Here is a 25,170-nt window from a genome sequence, read left to right on the forward strand (position 1 = left end):
TTATTTAACATAGTCTCTATTGATGCACATTCATTTTACATTCAAGTCTTCTAAACTTTGCATTTTAATGGATTTTTCCACCTCTTCCAACACATACAATGAAAAGTAAACATTTTAGATTTTCCTCTGGAAGTTTATACTCTGGAAATAATAAACCAGAAGTCTTTGGATGAAAATAGGGCAATCAGATTCAGAATCAACATCATCCATTTTAAGAACTCTATTTCCTTAAATCCAGCCAGATTTATGCCCTTGTCTATACATAGACACTCATATACACCTCACATAGGACAAGGAACTAGAGGTTAACATGGATGAACCTGGAGTATATTAGGCTATGTGAAATAAGCCCAGTCACAGAAAGACAAACATTGCATGATTCCACTTATGCTAGGAATTTAAAGTAGTCAAACACATAGAAGCAGACAGTGCAATGATGGTTGCCAGTGACTGGGGTAAGGGGTTGCAACAGAAAGGAAGAGTTTTTAATCAACAGTATAAAATTTCAGTTATGCAAGATGAGTAAGTTCTAGAGATCTATTGAACTTTGGGCTTATAAGGAGCAATGTTATATTAGACACTTAAAAATGGGTTACAAGGGAAGATCACAGGTTGTGTTCTTACCACAATAAATTAAAATTGGGGACAAAAGGGGGACAAAAGATGCTGATTAAATCTCTATGTGCATGGGGGGCTGGGGATATAGCTCAGTTGGTAGTTGCATGGCATGCACAAGGCCCTGGATTCAATCCCTGGCACCGCCAAAAAAAAAAAAGAAAAAAAAAAAAGAAAAAGAAAGAAATCTCTATGTGCCTGAACTAGGATTGTTGACTAGTATTTTTCTCCATTCATAATATTTACAACTAGAAGAATCCTCAGAAATACAGCTGCCTTCAGTTTTATCTGTCTGAATTATAGTTGTTGCTTGGAACACACATGTGTGGGCTAAAACGCTTCCTTCTAATTTATAATTGCACATTTTATGACTATGACTAAAGTGGGGAAAATGGAAACTACTGGGAAAGTGGAAACTATTGGGTGGAGAACTCAAGTCTGTCCCCTCCTGCAACTGAAACTTGCTGTCCTTTAACTTGAAAGATTTTCTTGACAATCTGACAAATCTTGCTTATCAGAAGGCAAACAGAAATTATTAAGTTGCAAAGGTAAAATAACTTTCTGCTCTGACAGTGACACTTGATCCAAATTCAATGTGGCAAGGTAATCAAGGAAATGTTGCTTCAAAAGGCATGTGAATAGGTTCCTGGAGGGTGAACACACTCACAGCTTCTCCTCTAGACTCTATGTTGGGGTTTTTCCTGAAGCTGTAATTCAAATGGGTAGGGTAAGCAGGAGAGCAGCATGTCCCTCAAGGGCAGAGGTCTTTTTCTGTTCAGAAAAAAGTTGTAGCTTTTGCAAGTTTATAAGCCCAAACAAAAGCTGGCCCTAATGTAGCTCTGCAAATATCAATACTGAACAATTCCCAGTGTCGGATTGCTTGGAAACACTTTAGAAATAGCTCTACAAGCCTGGTAATGGCAAAGAAGTCATGCTATAATCTATAAAACTAAAGAAAATCCAAAGTATTTTATCTTTTAAAGGAACACAGAAAATTCTGGGCTCATCATTTCAAAATCTACTAACAGTCTCCATTAATAGTTCTCAAACTATAAATTGGAACACAGGGTCCAGGAGAGCTTAAAGGAAGCCGTAGAGGTGAGACAGTTTTTCAATGTTAGAAATGAAGAATGGTGGGCTCTGCAAAGGTATGGAATCATGGAATCTGTCTTTCATTGAAGAATTTTTGCTATTTCCATACTGCCTTAGATGATCCAGGAAATTAGATCTGACCAGCAAACTCACCCGAGAAAGAGGCTTTCTTTATATGCAGTGCCTACAGGTGCTGCAGGACAGAACTACTTCCTGCAGTACAGTTAGACAGCCTGTCTGTCTGTCTGCCCCTCTCTATCATACATACACCAAGACCAAAAGTTTACTGAATTGCACTAAACAATAAAGATTAAATACAGTCCAAAGGTCTTTTTGGAAGGGTGGAAAATCATTTATATGTCCCTGATTTTGTTCACTTTAATCTACAATAAGTGCCCCAGGCTCCTTTTAGAGAAAGGATCACAACAATGAGTGTGATCATGCCCCTCAAACCCACTGTTCTACGACTTGACAGGAATTTACTGATCAAGGCAATGATGTAACAGGACAACATATCTTCTCTCCTGAAGTGTGCCCAGGGTCTGTATGAGGAATGGGGTCAGACAAAGGGGTCGTGAGGGGAGTCAAGATCTTGCCTTGATCTGCAGAGAATTGGGTTGCCCCTCTAAGTTAGGGTCTTGAGTGAAGCTATAGCCTTGTAAAAGGGCAGGTACCACAGTAATTTCAGACCAGATAAGTTTGAGTTCCCGAAACTGTAAAGTATTGCATTCCAGCACTTTAACATATGACTGCAAAGAATCTGTGTTTTAGGAAAGTATAGTTTAATAAGAATAATATTGAGGTAAACCATTGAAATATTTTAAATATCATGCAAATATTTCTGACTTTAATCAAAATTTCACTATGTTCATTTTCCTGAACATTCCAAAATCTTGCATTACTTGTTCAGTCAAGTAAATGTCCCAGAAGAATTTGAGTACATGAATTGTAAAACTCTAAAATAAATTTAATAAGTTTCCAAATTGACTATCTATAACAATTTCTGATAGGACTAATACATTATTTCACTTGAATAAAAAGGAGAAGAGGTGATAAATTTGTGATGAATTTCTTTTTTATCAAGGTTTTTTTTTTAATATTTATTTTTTAGGTGTTATTGGACACAATGCCTTTGTTTTATTTATTTATATGTGATACTGAGGATTGAACCGAGGACCTCACGCACATGTTAAAAGCACTTTCCTGTTGAGCTACACTCTCAGCCCTTCTGCCAAGGGTTTTTTAGCAGGGTAATGGGCAGGCAATAAATTAAGGGTGGTTGTTAATCTCACACAACTCCTAACAATTTTTAACCAAATGCCCTTTCCTTATCATTTGGCCAATTAGAGTTAAAAAAAAAAAAAGTTTTGCCTAACAAAGGAAACAATCCCCGCCTATTTGCCTTTCAACCACACCTGCTCACTAGCCCTTTACCATTTTCCAGGAAGTAAATAATACTGGGAAAACTTTTGAACTACCTTTTTTTTTCTTCTGGAGAAAAAAAAAATTAAAAGTATATGTATTTGTTAGCCTTTTGTCACCGGGACAAAACACCTGAGAAAAATAACTTGGAGGGGGAAAAATTTATTTTTGGCTTGAGGTTTCTGAGGTTTTAGTTCGTGGTCGGCTGGCTCCAAGGCCTTGAGTCTGAGGTGACCCACAACATTGTGGCAGGAGGGCGTGTAGCAGCTTTGCTCAGCTTATGACAGTCAGGAAGCAGAGACCGAGAAGCATTCAGAGTCAAGAAATACCCTTTCACGGCACACCCTGGTGACCTACTTGTTCAAACCAGGCCCCACCTTCTAAGATTTCCACCCCTTCCCACTAAATGTCAGGAAATTATCAGTCCATCAGTGGGTTCATCCACTGAAGAAGTCAAAGTCCTCATAATCCAGTCACTTCCCTGAAGCCCTACCTCTGAGTATTGATGCACTAGGGACCAAAGCTCCAACATATGAATCTTTGGGAGACATTCCAGATCTGAACTATAGTAGTATATTTAGCAGGCCCATGTTCAGTCATAGAAATCTCAGATCCAAACCAAGATAACCCCTTTGAGAATAGTTCAGGTCTCACAGAACTTAAAGTGACAGTTTGGTTATAGCTGGAGAATGAGGTAATCAGAATATATTTGAGGGTTTCCATAGGAAATATCAAATCTCCGGTGAGTAACATTAAGATTAAAATGAACTAGGGAATTCTGTTTTATGTAAAATTTTGGATCTGAATAGGTCACCCCTGGGACATTATTAACTAATTATGCATTCACCTTGACAAACTGAGCCTTGAGTTACAGAACTTTTTTCTATGCCATTTTGGCAACCCTCAGGATCCCAAATCTCTTCCTTATACCTACCTGGTCTTGCTGTTGCTGGTCTTGCAACTGAAAGAAAGCCAGTTCTTCCTGTGTAGTGTTCTGTAGAAATTGAGAAGCTTTTAAAAACACAAATCAATAATTTATTGTTGCTAAATTAGAAAGAATTAAGGAATCTTTAAGTTCCTAAGGTGATTCAGAGTTCATTTAGTCCAATCTCTTAATTTTGAGAATAGTAATCATTTCTTATATATGGAAGTAGATACCAAGAAAAGTCTTAAGTAGGGGAAGTTTGTGGTTTTGAACCATAATGAAGTAAGTGGACACAATGAAAATTGATGTTCATGAAACCTAGGCCATTCTCCAAGTAAAACATTGGTTTTATTGGAAAATTTGGCAGATGTAAGGGAAAATTAAAAACAAGAGAAGAAAGCAAGTAAGAAAGCAATCAGGTCAATATTGACCAAGTGCCTATTTACCGTGTGCTGGGTACAATTTTGTGCTGTACCTCTGATGATTTATTTAACTGAAGTAGAAGAAAAATATGCATAAATGTACTGATTTTTGAACTGCATAAAAAAGAAAAGCTAATACATTCTTTCCTATTTTCTGGTTGGAACAAGTTATTTGTGACTTTATAGTTTTCCTTTTTTTTTTTTTTTTTCCTTTTCAAGACGGGATCTCACTACAGTACCCAAGCTGGTCTTGAACTTGCTATCCTTCTGCTTCAGTCTCCACAGTAGATAGGATTACAGGCATGTGCCACCATGCCTGACATAGCTTTTCTTTTACATAAAATAACAGGGTTGGGGTTAGGCGTGTAGCTCAGTGGTAGAGCTTGATACCCTGATTTTGATCCCTAGCATCACACAGAAAGAAAGTCAGTTTCTAGTTTTAGATTTTAAAATATTGAATTTCTTTTCCTAATTTCTATTTTTCAAATTTAAAAACCTAGAAACATTTAAAAGGCTTTAGTGCATAGGAGAAAATTATAATAGATTGATACCTTCCATCTAACTTTTAACTGCTACTGAGGGTTGGCAGGCAGAACCACCTCAAATTGTTACCTAGCTGGGGCCTTTGCAGAAACTGAGGCAATTAGAAGACCACACCCTACAAACCCCAAATCTTTCGATCAAGTCAGAAAGATTTTGGTCATGTAGCTCAGAATAACAGGAATGAGTATATTGAAGGGATAGGAAAAGGAAAAGGGGACCCTCTCAGAGGAGAGAGTGGGTCCTCCCAAAGAGGAGAGAGACAATGGGTCTTTCCTACATTCCCATTTTATTGGGGATCTCAGACAAGTTTGCAGAAAGTCCTGCCAGGGCTCACTTCTTGACTTTTGACTGACAGCAAGATAACATCAGACTTTTAAGTACCCACTGCCATGGCAACTCTAGGTTGGCCTGTGTTGATCATCTAATTGGATTCTTAACCATACATTCTTACAGATTTAATGGTAAAGAGGAATCATCCTTATCTCCTGGATTTTCAGGATCTGGTCACCAAAGTGTTTCCCTTCAGGGTTACTACCAACATTATTTTGGGCCTACATTTCTCCTGTAGTTAACAGTTTGCTGAGGAATGTGACATATCCTGTCCACTTAGGCAGGGCAGCAGGTAAATTGCTTCTTGGAAAAGAAAGCATGTGGGGGTCAGCAGAGCGGACTCATTTTATAGAATTATTCTCTTAACCTCATGTTTCCACCATCCTCATCTGTCTGTCCTCTAACAAAACCACTTTCCATAGAAGCTTTAACTTTCAGATTTTGGGGGCAGGGGGTAGTACCGGGGATTAAACTCAGGAGCACTCAACCACTGAGCCACATCTCCAGTCCTACTTTGTATTTCATTCTGAGACAGGGTCTCACTGAGTTGCTTAGCGCCCAGCTTTTGCTGAGGCTGGTTTTGATCTCCTCCTTCCTCAGCCTCCTAAACCTTTGGGATTATAGGCATTTGCCACCACGCCTGGCCACATTTTTTTTATGACTTTATTTTATTTGTTTATTTTTATGTGGTGCTGAGGATCGAACCCAGGGCTTTGCACATGTGAGGCGAGTGCTCTACCACTGAGCCATAACCCCAGCCCCACCCCTCTGCCCCCACCAGATTTTTAATAACAAAAAGTGAACATGTATCAAAACATCACATGGTAAATATGTACAATTCTTATGTAATAGTTAGAAATTAAAAATATAAATTTAAATGAAAAATCCATGTTTATTTTTGATACTAATAACATCAAAAGTAGTTGGCAGGCTGGATGGGGTGGCATACTCCTATAATCCCAGCAACTGGGGAGGCTGAGACAGGAGGATCCCAAATCCAAGCCAGCCTCAGTAATTTAGTAAGATCCTATCTCAATGTAAAAAATAAAAAGGACCATGGATGTAGCTCAGTGGTAAACCACCTCTGGGTTAAATCCCTAATACCAAAACAAAAAGCAAAAACAAACCACTGGGCATGATGGCACCATTCCCAGCTGTTCTAATATCCTGTAATTTATATCAGACTCTACACAGCTGTGATCTACTAAAAGCTTTCTCAAAGCTGCCTCCTTTCTTTGGGTCAGCACCTCCTCCTCAGGCCTATTTAGAATTCCATGGAATAAAAGATGAGTAATATAAATGAAGGCCCTAACCCAGAAACTTAAAGTTAAGTCCTAGGCAAAAAAAAAAAAATCCTTGCAGTACATTGTCGCCTTACTGATAAACCTGGATAAATCTGGAGAGGACAGTGCTATTACATAGCCTTTACTCAGGTAAAGTTTAGCCTAAACTTGGGGTGCAATAATATTTATCTTATATAGTCCTGAGTATTTTTGCATAACTTTCTTTAGTACAGAAATTAAGTTGTTTCGTTGTGCTGAGCAATATTAATAGCGATGTCCATTCACTTGTCCAAATGAATAGGCAGGGAGAAGTTCCTTAAAGACATGGGCCTCAGGGGCCTTATCTTATCTTTGGTTTATGAGTCCTGTGCCTCCGTACACCGCCCCCCCCCCAAAAAAAAAAAAACAAAAAAAAGAAAAGTAAAGAAAAGAAATGCTATCAGCCAGCAGTCAGAAATATTCTGTGGGGAAGTAAGGAAAGAACAAGTTTTCATTGCTCAAATAACATTTTGTTCTTCTCTACCCTCTTGTTGGGGCTATAGGCAAAGAGTATGTTCTTAGGACCACTTGCATTGAAAACTTAATTTCACAAAACGCCCAATCTCAGTACCACCTCTGCTCGCATGTTCCAGCGGTCTCTAGGCTTGCCTCTTTGATTCCCTCCCTCCCTCCCTCTCTCTCTCCGGAGGGCGTCGCTGGCGGGTAGCAGAGCCCTGCTGGAGGAAGCGGATTCTGATCCTCAGCCCAGCGGAGGCCCAGTTCCCGGAACGCCTCCAGTTCGTGCCTCAGCCTGCTCTCGTGCCGCAGCGGCTTCAGGAGGATCTCAAGACCCCTGCACGCACCCAGGGATGAACTAAGCCCTAACTCCAGAAGATTCGGTTTCAGGCCGCGGAGAGTGAGGGTCCGGTGACAGCTGAAAGAAGGGTCGAGGCGCAAGACCCGGACCGTGGGTTCGCACAGAGAAGCTACGACCCCTGAAAAACAGATCCGGATGAGACTCCTGTGGGACTCTGTCTAGGAGCCCGGGAGCACTGGAAGGGGTGGAGTGTGGGCGGAGGCGAAGCAGGAAACCCCAGGCCAGGCCGGCCAGAGCTGGGGGCACTGTGGAGGGGAGGGACAGAGCGACGCCCAGCTGGGTTGCCCGGCCCGCTTACCTGCTCTGGCGACGCGTCGCGCGCCCGGCCCTCGGGAGGAGGCGAACCTGGCCCGAAGGCCTTTGGATTCCGGGACCGCCCCCTCCTGCTCCCTGGCTGGCGGCGACCGGCAGAGACGGCTGGAGCCGCAGCGGCAGGATGAGAGTCGATGCCGCCCCTTTGCGCCTGCGGACGCGCGGCAAGCGGTGCCGGCTCAGCCTGTGCGCTCCATGGGGATGCCGTGGGGCCCCGCGGTCGGCGGGCGGCGCGGGCGGCGTAGAGGCCTGGGGCTACCACCCAGCGCTTTGGCGGTGGCGGCCGCCGGGCTGATGTGCACCGCTCTGGTAGCCTACGCCTGCTGGGGACAGCTGCCGCCGCTACCTTGGGCGTCCCCGGCTCAGTCGCGGCCAGTGGGCGTGCTCCTTTGGTGGGAGCCCTTCGGGGGTGGCGGCCCCGCATCAAGGCCGACACCCGACTGCCGGCTGCGCTTCAACATCAGCGGCTGCCGCCTTCTTACCGACCGTTCGACCTATGGAGAGGCTCATGCCGTACTTTTCCACCACCGTGACCTCGTGAGAGGACCCCCCGACTGGCCCCCGCCCTGGGGCATCCAGGTGCGCACAGCAGAGGAGCTGGAGCTGCGAGTATTAGATGACCTGGAAGAAGAAGCAGCGGCTGCCGCCGAAGCCCTGGCGATCTCCAGCCCCAGGCCCCCGGGCCAGCGCTGGGTGTGGATGAACTTCGAGTCGCCCTCCCACTCTCCGGGGCTTCGGAGCCTGGAAAGTAACCTCTTCAACTGGACTCTCTCTTACCGGGCTGACTCAGACATCTTCGTGCCTTATGGCTACCTGTATCCCAGGAGCCACCCTAGGGACCAGCCGATAGGTCAGGTACCGCCGCTGGCCCAAAAACGGGGGCTGGTGGCCTGGGTGGTGAGCAACTGGGACGAGCGACAGGCCAGGGTCCGCTACTACCACCAGCTGAGCCAGCATGTGCGGGTGGATGTGTTTGGCCAGCGAGGGCCAGGGCGGCCCGTGCCTGACAGCGGGCTTCTGCACACTGTAGCCCGTTACAAGTTTTACCTGGCTTTTGAGAACTCGCAGCACCTGGATTATATCACCGAGAAACTCTGGCGCAACGCGTTGCTGGCTGGGGCCGTGCCAGTGGTGCTAGGCCCAGATCGTGCCAACTATGAGCGCTTCGTGCCGCGAGGCGCCTTCATCCACGTGGACGACTTCCCTAGTGCCTCCTCACTAGCCACCTACCTGCTCTTTCTGGACCGAAACCTGGCAGTTTACCGCCGCTACTTCCACTGGCGCCGGAGGTACGCAGTACACATCACCTCCTTCTGGGACGAGCCTTGGTGCCGGGCCTGCCAAGCTGTGCAGACTGCTGGGGACCAGCCCAAGAGCATACGCAACCTGGCCAGCTGGTTTGAGCAGTGAGGCTGTCTGCCCCTGAATGTGACCTTTTTGATCCTTTTCTGCACATTTTCCTGACTGCCAAATCATGGGACTAAGTTTTCCGAACACCTATTTTTGCTCTAAAGGAAAAGGTGATTTACCAATTAATGTTATTTAGCACAAGGATGGAGTGGGGAAGATCCCTTGTTCTTACATTTTTTGCACAACTAGTTCTCTGCTGTTCATGGGTTATCAGTGTTTCTCGTGAAGAAAGGGTTCTTTCCATGCTCCTTACAGATATGAAGAAATAGCTTAGCTACAAGATGCCTTTAGGAGATTTCTTTGAATTTCCTCATCTGCCTTAGGGCCTTATCTGTGGCCTGTGCAGCCTCAAAATCTCATACATAAGGTGCCCCATTCACATTTGCCTGGACAAAAGTGAAGCAAAGCACTGTTTTTAGTATTGGTGTGAGATAGTGGAAGGACTATGTCCACAAATGGGTCTTTTTTTTGGTTGCATTAGTCAAAACCTTGCTTCTGGCTGGTATGGTGACAATTGCCTATAATCCAAAGCCTCTTAGGAGGCTGAGGCAGTAGGATGGCAAGTTCCAGACCAGCTCCAGCAATTTAGGGGCACCTTCTGAAAATAAAATAATAAAAAGAATTGGGGTGTAGCTCAGTGGTAGAGTGCCCCTGGATTCAATCCCTAGATTTAAAAAAAAAAAAAAAAAAAAAAAAAACTTCTGGGAAAAGGAGGGTAGTTCAGATAGCCATTGACTTTGACTTCCTTAATAAGCACTGTTTATTCCCCTGCCCTATAAATGCAAACAGATTCTGGATTGTGCTTGGAGGACAGTTAGGAAGAATATATGGTTACACCTTACTTTCACAAGAAATGTATTCCAGAAAAGCTGCATCTATATCAAATCTCAAATTCAGTGTCCTAAGAGAGTTCAGTATTTAATGGAACCTTATGGAGAATCCCTTTACAATGTGAAGTCATCTTCTAATTTATTTCTTCTGTCTTTAGTTTTTCTATAAACTGGATTTTAAAAAATTACAATTTCAGATGTGAAAATAAAGCACAAGCAACCTTCTTTTCTCTCTCTTCCTGGCAAAACAGCCTGCATTTACAGACAGAAGACAGAGAAGCCACAATGTCACTTTCCACAAAATTATGGACATTTTATGTCTTTACTGGACCCCCAAATTTAAACTGCAACCCAGTGCTTCAGAGGTGCTGGCATTACCTGTACAGAACAGTGAAAAAGATTGTACTGTATTGTGGAATCATGAAAAAGAAAAAAAAAAACAAACGGTGCATGTTAGAGGTAATTTTTGTTTCTACCTGACAGATTTTAGTAAAATGTTTTAATCCAAGGGAATAGGAACTAAACTAGTGCCTTTTACCAATGGTCTCTGCCTTTTGTTAAAGGCTGAATCTGCAGTGCTGCTAGTGCCAGCAGGTTTCCTTCTTAGTCTGCAGAGTACTACAGCAATTTCTCACATTTCCAGAGTCCTTGAGAATATGCTGTGGGTCAAATTTTGAAACTAATATGCATTGACTTTACAGGAAGTTGAATGAACATAATATTCAACAGATATCACGATGTGCCTACTCTGTCCCCAACATTGGGCTTGGGTCCCTAGGGAAGATACAAAAACATATAAGGCAAGGGCTCTTACAATCTACTAGTGCCAAAAGTGAATAATGACTTTGATGAAAAAGTTGGCAAAACCTATTTGACTAAAGTGAAATTCTTAGAGATATAGACCATAAATCAATGATTAGAATGCCATTTGATTTAAAGCCTGCCATAATGGCGCTTTTCTCTTTGAGTTATTATAATAAGGATACTTAATGATTAATTGCTGTGAGTAAGTTCCAAAATAAATTAGTTTTATACAGAGTTCTGCTGTAAATAGTAATTTTGTATTTGATTTGTTCAATTAGCTTAGTCAAAAAGCAAGTTTTACCTCTATGTGCATTTGTTGCATACATACTTGAAAAGCTCTTAAAACTTAAAGCTAGGTGCTTCAATTCTTTCTCTTCTTTGAAAGGAAAATTAAAATGTCAAGATCATTGTACTGTCATGTGTAACTAATTTAAAAAAAAAGAAAAAGAAAGGAAAATTAAAAGCCGTGGACAACATTCGTCATTAAAGTATTATAGTTTGGGCAGAATTTCAATTACAAAGTGAAAGTCACCCAGTAAAGATAAAAGTTTACTCTTGAAGTAAGTAATAAGATATTGGCAAGTGATTTTTTGAAGGTAGTTTGGTTTAGATTTGAATTCTCTCTATGTGACATTGGGCAAATTAGTAATACTATTGAGTGTCAGCTTCCTCATCTGTAAAATGAGGGGAAAAGTATTTCACAGCTCATTATGAGCATTTCAGAAAATAAGTGAAGATGCCAACACTTAGTGATTTTAGGATGCCCTCATATACATTTTATGTCTGAAACTGTATCTCAAGGTGTATTGCAGAATAAATATGAAATAAAAAGGAAGATGCTTCATATTGTGTATTTCAAGTCAGCCCCTACAGCTAAGCCATATTTCAGGAATCATCACTACCATTTAGATTAAGCCCGAATTTACAAATTAGCACTAAGCACCTATGCTTTCTTTGAAAAGAAATTTGTGTTTTGGTTAAGTTATATAATTAAATTAGTAGTAATTATTTTATTGACACCCTTTTGGTATTAAGTTGATTTTTTTAAAAGAGAGAGAAAGAGAGAGAGAACTTTTTAATATTTATTTTTTAGTTATTGGCGGACACAACATCTTTGTTTGTATGTGGCACTGAGGATCGAACACAGGCCGAACGCATGCCAGGTGAGAGCGCTGCAGCTTGAGCCACTAACCAGATATTTACTGAATATTTAGCATGAGGAAGACTACATATGAATGCATTATATATATATATATATATATATATATATATATATTTCAAAAATTACTTCTCTGATTGTCATGCCCTCCTTTAAAAGGCATATACTTTTCTTTTAAATTTATTATGAATTTAATTTTGTAATTTTCTTATCACTGGGTGTCTCTACATGATTGAACCTAGAAAGATATTTACATCATAAAACAGTCTGATTTGCTTGCAATATTCACAGATTTTTTCCATCTTCCAAACCTTCCCCTAACAGCAAGGGGAAGACAGTAGGGAAGACAGGGTGTCTTCATGAAAAGAGCTTGCAGTTTGGAGTCTGAACCTAAATAGAGAACTTAGGAGAGTTTTAGCTTCCTTCTTAATAATGCATGAATGCCCCTACAAGACCAGGGTTAAACATGATGATATGTACCAAAGTGCTTTGAACATTTTAACATTTTATACCATTACAGGATATTCAAAATTTTCAAGGCTGTAGACCTGGCATCAGTAAACCTTTTCTGTACATGCCAGACAGCAAATATTTCACGCTTCACAGGCTGGTTATGTAGTCTGTTGCCACTACTCCACTCTGCTGTGGGAACACAAAAGCAGCCACAGACAATGTGTAAACAAATGGAGTGGCTGGATTTGGCCCACCAGCTATTGTTTGCCAACTCTGCTCTAGACTTCTAGAGATATAAGGAATTTGGGAAATTAAGTATATAGTTTTAAAATCTAACCTGATGGGGTTTCTTAGAAGGGATTTAAGGAATTGTAATTTAGGAATTCTGGTGGCAGATATTCTTGGATTCCTAGACCAGTTTTTGCAACATTTCCTAGTTGATCTTGGAAAAATTATTTAAGCTTTTGTGTTTTGGTAGCTTCAGCTCTAATAAAAGTAATCATATATAATTTATAGGCTTGTTGAGAGTATTAGATAACACCCTTAAAGTACTGAATCTAGTGCCTGGCACATAGGAAGAACCTAGAAAATGCTAGCTGTGATTGCCACCAATCCCTTTTACAGAGGGAGGAGTCAAAGTCCAGACCCACTGAAGGACTTGTCTAAGGTTAGGTAGTAGTGACAGAAGCAGCCATGCTTGTGCAAATCACAACCCCTTTAAGCCTCTGTCACTTGAACTTCAAAATGAGGGGGTTGCACAAAATAAACTCTTGAGACCTTTCAGTTTCGTTTGCTGTCATTCTACTAATTGGCACCCTAGGGCTTAGCTACTTCACCTCACAGTGTCCCTTCCTTACAGTTTAGAAATGAGTTCATATATAGGAGCAATAAACTGGCAGAAAACCAGGCACAGGCACAGGCACCATAAAGGGAGAATCTGCTTTAGCTTACACACACACACACACACACACACCTCAGATATCAAGGAGAGGATCAAGTCCATGCTAATTAGTTTGGTAGATAACTATTGCATACATTTCAAGTCACTCTTGGATGTGTCTCAGGGACTTTTATGCTACACATTCTTTTAACAAATCAAGTCTTAATGTTGAGATTATTTTGATAAAATGATTAAAGTAATAAAATGGAAAATGGCTCGTTGTTTTTGATGTGTACCTCCATGCACCTACGTGTTCACCTGTGACCCATGGGATACTTCTTGTTTGGGGCAGTTTTTGTGAATTATATTTTTTCTAGATTAGTAACTGAATTGCAATGACTTTGCCTCTCCTGAGTTGCACTAGGTCCAATTTACCCAGTCCTTTTGTTTCTTCTTGCATGTTTTTTTTTCCACTTTAATAACTTGGTAACTCATCTCCAAGGGCATAAGAAGTACATCCCTCTCTGTCAGTACAGTTTATTTTATTAAGTGCTCTGATGCCCTTTATGCACTGTCTTTATCTCCTAACCATCACATTAAGTAATCTCATCTTGAGAAGAGCTGAAATAAAGCCTGGGAAAGTGATGGTGGGCAAAGAGCTGATAGGGCAAGCTGCCTTCTTTGTAGCAGATACTGCAACTGTTCAAAGGGGAAAACATGAAGTTGGAATAAACACTGAAAATTCTCTATCTGCCCTCCCCCAACACTTTTGCACACACTTGCTGACATGCTCATTTAAGTACAGACTTTGAAAAATTACCATGGCCAGCTGAGGATAGGAACAATACTGTAAAGAAAAGAAGATGTGATTATGAATTGAGTAAAAAAGAAAAGTGCATTATAAAATGGAGCAGGTGATGCATATGGATGGGGATTAGGAAAGAAGAAAAAGGAAAGACATTGAGGTCAAGGAATACAAAGTGTTTGAAGAGAAAAAAGACTGGATAAAAGAAGGGAAGAAGGAAAGATACCTGACAAAAGTAGAGCAAAGACTAGGAAGGGTTAAAGGACTACCAAAGAGGTAGGATAAAGGAGGGGCATATGCAAAGACATCAAGGGAAGAGTTACAGGGTTTTTATTTCAGTGCTGGAAATGGAACCCAAGAGCCTCCTTTATATTAGGAAACACTCTATCACTGAGCTATACCCCCATCCCAGAGAGAACAATTTCAAATGCACCATTCAATGTCACTTTGCTGAGAAGAAACCTTTGTTCCAGCTTAAGACACAGTGTCTGTCAACAGATTGGAGCGAAGTCTAAGAGTATGAGAATTCACTGACAGGGAGAGTCAGGAACTTAGAGAATAAACTAACATTTCAACAGAAATATAAAACTATCTAGCCAGGCACAGTGGCGCATGCCTGTAATCCCAGCAGCTCAGGAGATAGAGGAAGGAGGATCAGGAGTTCAAAGCCAGCCTCAGGAACAGCAAGGCACTAAGCAGCTCAGTGAGACCCTGTCTCTAAATAAAATTTACAAAAAGGGCTGGAGATGTGGCTCAATGGTTGAGTGCCCCTGAGTTCAATCCTTGGAATCCACTCCCCCCGAAAAAAGAAATATAAAGCTATTTCTTGATTCATTACAGCAGATGTTAAAAACTCTTATGAATGCTTTTTTCATCTTGGAAAAAAAGTACATTAAGTGCCATTTATCATTCCTAGTTAGTGTACTTCGTCTATACTCAATATCCGCTTTTAAATAAATCTATTTTTATATAGTCATAATCACCGATTTATTCTTTTAAAGAGACTAAGAAAAATATGCAAAAGATTCAGTTCATTAATATGCTTATTAGTTTCTTGTAGAATGTTATTACAAAACTATTTCAGGTAAGATTTAAAGAACTGGATTTTTTTGACTGATTCATTTTGAGATGTTTGATTTAATGTTTTTAAAAATTACTGAATCTCTACTGGAGTTGTAGCTCAGTGGTAAAGCATTTGCCTAGAACATGTGAGGCACTGGGTTTGATTCTTAACACCATATATAGATAAATAAATTATATAAAGGTTCATCAACAACTAAAAGAAATATTTAAAAAATTACTAATTCTTACCTAATATCCTGAAAATAATAATACCATATTAGGTCTTGAGTGGTAAGCATTTTCTGAATTGTTTTTAAAAGCAGAGAGAAATGGACTATTCAGCATTTAACAAATGTCATTATTACCATCACCTTCATAATGACTAATCTCTGTAGGGATTTTGTTCTCCCAGCAACTAGGAACACCTGTCCTTGCCCTGTGATTTTTCTGGTTCTTCTAAGGTTAAGTAAACATTTTAGAAGGCTCTATTACATTAGCTGAAACATCCCCACAAACAATTATCTTGGTGTTCTAAAAGTAATGCCTTTCAATAATGTTATGGTTTATCAAACCTTTGTTGGGAGGTAGAAATCTATGGTTTTATACAAAGATTTTTTTCCAGAAGTGATAGTTCATTAACATTTTTATGTAATGGAGCTCCTGCTATAGGTAGGATGCTTTATATCCATATTTTTTAAAATAATTTTTTTTTGTAATTGTAGATAGACCGCATGCCTTTATTTTATTTGTTTGTTTTTATGTGGTGCTAAGGATCCAACCTTGTGTCTCACACATGCTAGGCAAGCATTCTGCCACTGAACTACAGCCCCAATCCTATCCATATGTTTTTCTATTTATCACTCTTCTGTTAAAAGCATTGTGATCAGTGCCCTCTAGGATGACTTTCATTGGTCCCTGCCTCCTGGTGTCCATGCCTTCATGTAATCGTCCTCCCTGGAGTTTGGTCTGGATTTAGTGACTCACTTCTAATGACTAGAGTATTGGAAAAGTGAAGAAACTTCTGAGATTCGGTTATAAGAAGATTCTTCCTATCCTCCTTCCCTTATTTTTCTTTCTTTTTGTTGCCTCTTGTCTATCCTTCCTCTCTCCCTTCATTCTTCCCTCTCCCTTCCTTTCTTCCCCCTCCCTTCCTCCCCTACCCATGCCCCTTTTAATGGGAACATAGGAAAAGAAACCACTTGTCAAGGATTTTTAAGCATTATAATAGTTATATTAAGAGTTATGTGAGAAATTAGTGAAACTTATTTGCTCAGCTTTTTTTTTCCCTTTTATTACTGAGGATTGAACCCAGAGGCACTTTACCACTGAGCCACATGCTCAGCCCTTTAATTTTTTTTTTTAAATTATGAACCGAGGTCTCACTAAGTTGCTTAGGGCCTTGCTAAGTTGCTGAGGCTGGTCTTGAAGTTGCAATCCTGCATCAGCCTCTGGAGTCTCTAGAATTGCAAGCTATGCCACCATGCCCACCTAGCTTCTCTTATCTTCTTAATGTCTTAAGGAAATAAGAGGAAATTATTATTTTATTGTTGCCTTTAGTTGCTAATACCCACAGTTTTTTCTTTGTTGCTTAAAGCCCTGCCAGTTTTCTCCTCTTACTGGATGTATTGGATATACTAGGATAATCTTAACCAGGAGGCTGAAATGGTCAACTTGCCAACAACTTTTAAGATAGGAATTTTGGAATAAAGGAAAAGATACTAGGTTTCAAAGGAAGTGCCCGTAAGCCATTGAAATTCAGGAAGCACCCATGTACCTCTGAAATACAGAAAGCACCTAGGAGGATTTGCAACTCCTGAGTCACATGCCCTTGGCCTGGACCCTTGATCCAAGCCCATTTAACATGAGGGTAATGCTCAAGCACCAGGAAAACTGGAACAAAATTGGGGAGCTTCATCCTGCCTCCACCTCTAGTTCAGACCCTAGTGGTCATCCCTCTATAAATATTAATACCCCACACCAGTGAGTTTCTGTCTGTCCCTCTGGAGATAGCCCACATTCTCCCTTGAGGGCATATTTATTGGTCTATCCAAAACAGGTCTCTCTTTCTCTTTCTTTCTCTCCCTGCCCCCTCCCCCTTTGGTACAAGGATTGAGCCCAGGGGTGCTTAACCACTGAGCCACATCCCTAGCCCTTTTTATTTTTTATTTGGAGACAGGGCCTCGCTAGATTGTTTAGGGCCTTGCTATTCTCCTGCCTCAGCCTCCCAAACCACTGGGATAACAGGCATGCACCACTGTGCCCAGCTCAAAAGTCGTCTGTCTCTCTTGAGATTGTCCCTATTCTCCCTTGAATGTGTATCTACTTTCCTAACTACACCTCTATCCATGTGCTGAAATTCTTTTCCCTCGTGTATGCCAAGAACCCCACTGGTCCTGAGTTTCCCCCTTCTCCTTGGGAACTCCTCAGACCCTTATTTAGAGACATTTCTTCCTTCGTGACACTTTGAAACTCTAGGTCAGTACTCCTCTTTGGGGTCAGCACACTTTGGAAGCCTAGAGTAGACTACCCCACACAAATAAGGAGGCAAATCTCTTTGCATGAAATAATGTCATTCATTTATTGAGGAGGGTTGGTGTGTTTATATTAAAGTGACAACTTTGTAGTAGCACAGCCAGCTTTGCTCTCTGATTTTCACTCTGAAAAGCAAACTACTGAGACTGAATCTAAATTCCTCTTTATGTCCATGTGGCCATGTATGAGTTTGCAGGGCACTAGAAACACTATGCCCGAAGTATATTCTGAGTTACACTTGTAAATGAGCATATGCTATGTTCTGTACACAACTAAACAAAATCATTAGTAATTTGGATGTCAGTTAAAAAAAAATTCTTATAAAAATTCCATTTCCCTCTTCCCCCTCTTTTCCTTCTTTCTAGTGCTAAGGATCAAAACACAGCACAGCAAGCATGCTGGGGAAAGGCCATGCCATTGAGATACAGCCCCAGTATGTTCCTTTCATTTTATACTTTTTTTTATATTATATTTATTTTTTCCATGAGTCTTAATAGTTAAACTGCACTTGAAACTAAAGTAAATGAAGGTCTTCATTCATTACGTATTTCTCACTTTATTTGAAAGCACTTTATTTTGCCATAATTCCTCTAGCATGACTAATGGAGTCCTAAATTTATTTTTTATTGTTTCAGGATAAAATAATCTAAAGTATTACACAGTGCTTTTGGAAATTAGTCATACTCAGTTCCTTCTTCAAAGTTTTATCAAGATCCTTTATTTTCCAGTAACTCTATAAACATGTATAGTATGTACTCTAAAGCACAGTTATTTAGACGCCAACTTTGGCAACCTTGTCATCCAGCTTGAAATTCTATTTATACTTTCTTGGGATTATGCTATAGCATCTCACTTTATTTCCTGAGGATAATGGTCTATGACATAGGCCTTAGGCAGTGAGTAGCTGAGCCAAGGATGCAAGATTCAAGCCTATTTCTTTCTTTCTTTTTTTTTTTTAATTTTTTTTGTAGTTGTAAATGACAGAATGCCTTTGTTTATTTTTATATGGTGTTGAGGATTGAACCCAGAGCCTCACACATGCTAGGCAAGCACTCTGCCACTGAGCTACAGCCCCTACCCTCAAGCCTATTTCTTGCATCATCATTTGTGAGAGTAAACAATTTTGTCTTACTTTAACTGGTATTTTGCTTTCTGTCAAAAATTTTTAATCATGTTTTCCTTTGGGAAACATGATTAAAGGGTTGGAATAAAAGTTTCTTACAAAAATGGGTGAAGACTTGAGAAAACATAAACCAGAAAAGAAAAAGCCTAAGGGGAGTTTTGTTACGGTCTTTAAGCACCTTCCATCATTCAACAAATATTTTGTCAAGTGCTGAGCACTATTCTGGTCACTGGGATAAAGCAGTAAAAAGACAGACAAGGCTCAAGCCCTCCTGCTGGAAACATGTGGAGGGAAGAGAAAATAAACAAGTTACCAAATAAATGATTTTCTATAGCACATGAGATCTAATTGTTTTGAATGGTATCCTGCATCCTTTATCTTTGCTGGGGCTCAAATAAGAGATGGGATAGAACAAAAAATGAGGGAGATAGAATCTCTCTTTGGTAACCACTTTCCTTTATCTTGTCTGTGTAAGTAATCTTAAATCCTCTTTGGAACACAGTGGGACAAGGACACAGATTATGCCTTGTTACTGTGGTCAAGGAAGCATAGGATACACTTTGGAAAGAGTTCCATCCCAATGGTTAAGCAGTTTAACATCTAATCGTTTTTTTTTTTTTAATTTTTATTTTTTAGTTGTAATCAGACACAATCTTTATTTAATTTCTTATGTGGTGCTGAGGATTGAACCCAGGGCCTTGCACATGCTAGGCGAGCGCTCCACAGCTGAGACACAATCCCAATCCTTAACATCTAATCTTAATGGGACTTTTTCTTCCTTTCAACATTTTAATAATATATTTTTCACAATTTGTTATAAAAAAGAATGTTCACATTACAGGTTAAAGAAGACTAAAGAGCCATGGCAACTGAAGATGCATTATCCTAACCTAACTGCATTCTGGATCAGAAAATTAACTAACTAATTAATTAACTAATTTTTGCTTTCTAGCACATTTGAAGACAATTGGCCAAAATTTAACTATGGACCATATATTAGACAGTAGTACTTTATCCATATTAAATCTTCTGACTTGCATAATTGTACTATGGTTATATAAGGAAATGAAAAATATTTTTGTTCTAAACAAATAGACACTAAAATATTTAGCAAAGGGAAAGATTTCTACAACTTCTTTATAAATGGATCACAAAAAATACACATAAAAAGAAAATAATAAGGCAAACATGGCACAATGCTAATATCAATCTTGGCAAAGTGTTTATGGAAGTTCATTAAACTCTCCTTGCAACTTTTCAGGAAATGTAATGTATTTCAAATAAAAAGACAAAAAGAATAGAACTGTTTAGGTTAATCCAATAGTATTTTGGAAATGAGTTCCAGTGAAGATAATACAACCATCTATACCTGGGTCAAGGGAATGAATTTTGTATTAACTAGAACGATGGATACTAAACAAGTAAATTAGCTGATGTAGACTTGCATGCCCTTGCAGGTTGTTATTATTTACAGGATTTTCCTGATAAAAAAAATTTTTAAAAAATTAAGTTAGCACCACACGACTGAATATGTGAAAAACTGGGTTTTACCATTGACTCTCAGGACAAATTTAGGCAAATCTTTGAACTGTGCTTTCCCTCACTGATAAAATTAAAATAAGAATACTTAGGCATTATTCCATGGCAGGTATGAAATATGTTTTAGAGTGACTATTGCACTTTATTACCGAACTATGCTAGCTTAGATTCCCCCCAAAATGGACTTAAGATAAGAGCTTGCATGCAGATAGTTTATTTTGGGATGTGATTGCAAGGAGCAGGAGAGAGGAACTGGGAAGAATGAAGTATGGAAGTAGGAAGAATGAAATATTAGGTCCATACTCCTGTGGCATCTGGTACTTGATCCCACCTCTGTTGAAGACCTAGGATACCCCACAGAATTGCCTGTTCAATGGATGGAAAGGGGAGAATTTAACACAATTGGCCAAGGGTTGACCCATGAAGTGTTAACTCCCACATACTCCAAGGCTTGCTTCTACACTAGAATGGCTGAGTAGATTTCAAGGAGTGTCCAGCATTAGCAGAGAAGCCCAGGAACAGTGTGAAAGACAGAGGCTCAGGTAAGGTGAGGCACCATGAGGTCATACTGTGTGCAGCTGATTGCCACAACAACAGTTGGAGTTAACAGGTAGAATGAGGAAAACATGAAAGGCAGCATGAGACAATAGGTTCCTATGACCAGAAACATCGGCCAGTGATAAGGCACCTACCTTGGCAGTCTCCTTTTATGTCAGTTGTACTCATGAAGTATTTAACACAGATTCAAAAGGATGACATAGCTATTATTGTATTGAATTTATTTTTTATAAAATCTGTCCATGACAATTATTATAAAAATAATAATTAGCTATCTAATTTTTTATCGCATGTATTAAGCATTGTAATTATTTCATTTAATCTTCAAAACAACCCTGAGAGATAAGCCACATCCCATAGGTTCTCATCCAGGTCCTTCAGGGAGCATCTGATCATGTCTAGAGATACTTTCAGTTGTTAAAATTAGAATTGGGTGTTCCTGGCACTTAGTGAGTGAAGGCCAAGGATACTGATAAACATCCTGTTATATGTAGAGAAGACTGTCCCCTGCAATAGTTGTTTGGCCTAAAATGTAAGTATGTTCAGGTTGAGAAATCACAGCATGCCTTTATAATTGAGAAAACTGAGGCCAAATGAGATTAAGTACTTTGGTTGGGGGCGGGTGTTCAGAAATTAGTGAGTAATGGAGTTGGCATATAAACTCTAGTTGACTGACTCAAGCTCTTGCATACTTTCGACCATGTTGTAGTGCTTCCCTATGGAGAGCACAATATGACGAAATTGTATGTTAGTTATTATAGTGATTAAAGCAGAAATTGAAAGAAATGCAGACAATGATTGGAAATCATCAGTGTTTCTGATTTTATAACAAATCAGCATTTGGAAAATGGAAAGGATTTGACTATTAGAAGTTATGGTATTAGTATGAATGTATAATTATAACCAGGATTTATTATATTGGCTAACATAAGCAGATGATGGATAGGCTGTCTGCTGACTGGAGGCTTGGGGAAATCAGTAACGCCCCAATTCTGGCCAAAGGAACTCCCTGCAGAGCCCCCAAAGCAACATCGTGTTCAAAGACTGAAGAATCTGGAGTTAGGTCTGTAGGTGATGACAGTTGTGCAGAAAATTGAGAATTATGTGTAAGAGCTTCCCCTTCCTTCACTTTTGTTCCATCCAGGCCTCCAGCCTATAGGATGGTGCTGCCCACCTGCAGGGTGAGTCTTCTCCCTCAGTTTCCTGACCAATTGCCTTTGAGGTACCCTTGAAGACACACCCAGAAGTGTGCTTTACCATTTACTTTTCTTTTGGTGGTGCTGGGGATTGAACCCAGATCCTTGTGTGTGCTGCTCAAGCACTCTATCACTGAGCTATATCCTCAGCCCTTGCTTTACCAATTTTCTAGGCATCTTTCAATCCAGTCAAGCAGACAACAAGATAAACCATCAGTTTCTTTAGTGTATTCTCAGCTTTCCTTGTCACATCTGTGTAAGTTACATGCAAAGTAGGGCAGTATTAGGAGGTGGTAAATTTGGAAAACATGGATAAAGATTATTTTCATATTCAGAAATAAAGTGCAGACTTTCAAAGGTAGATTCATTTTGAGTCTGTTTTCATCTGCCCCTCCTTTTTAATATAGCAGTTTATGATCACACACAACTTTCAGATTCATTTACTTTTTTTGTTTTTAGATTGACTGATTACTTTTTAAAATTAGAGCTTAATGGGTATACATAGTAGTTGGATTCATCCTGACAAACTCATACGTGCATAGAAATCTATTTCAGTTATTCACTTTCAAAGAAATATATTATTGTTCATTAGAGTGGCTTCACTGAACCAAACCTAAGACTAACCATCTGTGCTCAAGGGCATAATTACTTCTTGCGCTTGCCAGCTATCAGGGTTAATGGTTTTCTAAGAGAATCTGACAAAAGGGTATTCTGATGGAAAAATAAAGCAGAGCATGGTATATTACACAATATTTGGGCTTTTTCCTCTACTAAGAAATGTATCTAAAGTAAGACAGATCATCCACTTAGAGGGAAGAGAGCAAGAAACGAGTGGACGTGGTGTGATGAGGGTCACAGATAGACCCTGAGTTGAAGTTTCAGCTCTAACACACGTTATATGGTCTTGCCTTGGGAAAATCATTTAGGTTTCCAAAGTTAACAACTATAAAATAGGGGCAGTAATGTCCTCAACAGAGCTTGGCCCACTGTAATTATTCAATAAACATTACTATTATATTTATTTAACTACATGACCTCAAGTACAGAAAGTTATATTAATTGTATTTTGCAATTCATTGTACATGACTCTGAAGCCTCTGTGCAAATGATGTTAAAAAAAGCTCCCGTGTTAATGCAGGAAAGTTCAGAGGTGAAATGACTGAATTATGAGAGCTATAGCCTAATCAGTCCATCTTAGTTTGAATGGACTGACTGGGTGATAACTGTAGGCAGGTGGGATGTGGTTGAAGGAGATGGATCCCTGGGAGCATGCCCTGGAAGGGTTCCTCTTCTCTGTGACCATTTCCTCACCTACTCTCTCTGCTTCCTGATCCCCACCATGAGCGGAAGAGCTTTTTTCCATTGGGCCCTTCTTCAATGATGTGCTGCCTTGCCTTGGACCTAGAGAAATGAAGTTGGCCATATATGAACAGAGACTCCTGAAACTGAGCTCCAAATAAACTTTTCCTCCTCCAAGTTGTTCTTGTTGAGATTTTTGGTCATATTGATGCAAAAACTGACTGAATCAGCTGTATTGTATTTTGCTTTTCCTTTCACCATCCCATTCGAACTCCTATTCTTTTCTCTTACATAGGTGCTCAAAGTACTGTAGATATAGTATATTATTGTTATATATTCTTAGACATATGTGTTTACTTGAAAATAATTATATATATCTGTATACATATGTGTCTAAGATTTAAAAAACTACCGTATAATATTTTACCATAATATGGATCTCAAGTTTTAAAAACTTTTTATTCATTTATCATAATGTGTTAAATATTGCTAAATGTGTCCCATGGAATAATTCAGGTCATTATTTCTGAATTCCAGTAGTCCACTCTTATGTATCTACCCCATTTTTCCTGCCTAGTACCACTTTTGATGAGCACACAGGCTATCTCCAACTACCTGCCACCCCAAATAACTTTTTAATGAACAGCCTATACATATGCCATTATAACCTCAGCATATTTAAACTGACCCAGAGTAGTTTTAAATAAAGTTCTATATGCATACAGGACTAAAATAATCTAAAAACTAGAAACAGAGAGAAGCTTCCTTAAAATGATAAAAGCTATAAATAAGATATTTACAACAAACTTCAAATAAAATGAAGACATTTCAGAGACAGTCCCATTAAAATCAGGGATTGATTTACAGCTATTACAGTAAGCTTCAAAATATCACAGTAACATTTAACATTGTGCAGAATAATTTGACCAATGTGATAAGAAAAAGACATAAGAAGAATAAAATTAAGGAGACAAAATTGTCATTATTTGTAGATCCGATTATCTACATACAAATTCAATGAAATCAAGACAAGCTGTAAGAACCTAGGAGATCAGCAGACTTGATAAACAATTTCAACTTCACAAAAACAAGAGGCATGTGTCTAATACTTACCAATCACTGTAAGTACCAATTACAAAATATTGTTAAAACAAGATATAGATCACAATAAGAAAAAGGATAAAATTTTAAAAAATTAACCTAAACAATACATGAGACTTTTATGACAAAAATTTAAATTTGTTAAGGGAAACAAAGAGAAACTTGAAAGAACTGAAACATTTGACATTGTACAAATGAAAGCTATTTCCAAATTAATTTATTATATTAAATACAATGCTACTGAAATTTAAGCAAGCTTTTTAAAGAAACCACAAACATTTTAAAGTCACTATGGAAGTACAAATTTTGTGAATAAACAAAGTGGGGGGAAAAATCAAAGAACAAAGTTTAATTCCACGAGATTTTATGAATAATTCAAGTAAACAAGAAACACATATGAGTAGAATAGAAATGAAAGGCATACTGCTTTCCATATTGGCTGCACCAATTTGCAGTCCCACCAGCAATGTATGAGTGTACCTTTTTCCCCACATCCTCGCCAACACTTATTGTTGTTTGTCTGCATAATAGCTGCCATTCTGACTGGATTGAGAAGATATCTTAGAGTAGTTTTGATTTGCATTTCTCTTATTGCTAGAGATGATGTGCATTTTTTCAT

General features: G+C 39.4%; 1 protein-coding gene across 1 annotated transcript; it reads left to right on the forward strand.

The window, feature by feature from the left end:
• Positions 1 to 436: 436 nt before the first annotated feature.
• Positions 437 to 9,496, forward strand: Fut4 (fucosyltransferase 4). Its single transcript, XM_026396128.2, has 3 exons — positions 437 to 455; positions 7,321 to 7,466; positions 7,651 to 9,496. The coding sequence occupies exons 1-3, from the start codon at positions 437 to 439 to the stop codon at positions 9,208 to 9,210; spliced, it is 1,725 nt and encodes a 574-aa protein (XP_026251913.2). The 3' UTR covers positions 9,211 to 9,496.
• The last annotated feature ends 15,674 nt before the right edge of the window (positions 9,497 to 25,170 follow it).

The sequence above is a fragment of the Urocitellus parryii genome, chromosome 4 (assembly GCF_045843805.1).
Source record: "Urocitellus parryii isolate mUroPar1 chromosome 4, mUroPar1.hap1, whole genome shotgun sequence".
Taxonomy (NCBI): domain Eukaryota; kingdom Metazoa; phylum Chordata; class Mammalia; order Rodentia; family Sciuridae; genus Urocitellus; species Urocitellus parryii.

What these genes read in the sequence shown, in the direction of transcription:
- Fut4 (XM_026396128.2), top strand. An exon ending in AGGAGGATCTCAAGACCCCT is followed by an intron (nt 7,467 to 7,650) that starts GCACGCACCCAG and finishes GACTCTGTCTAG; the next exon opens with GAGCCCGGGAGCACTGGAAG.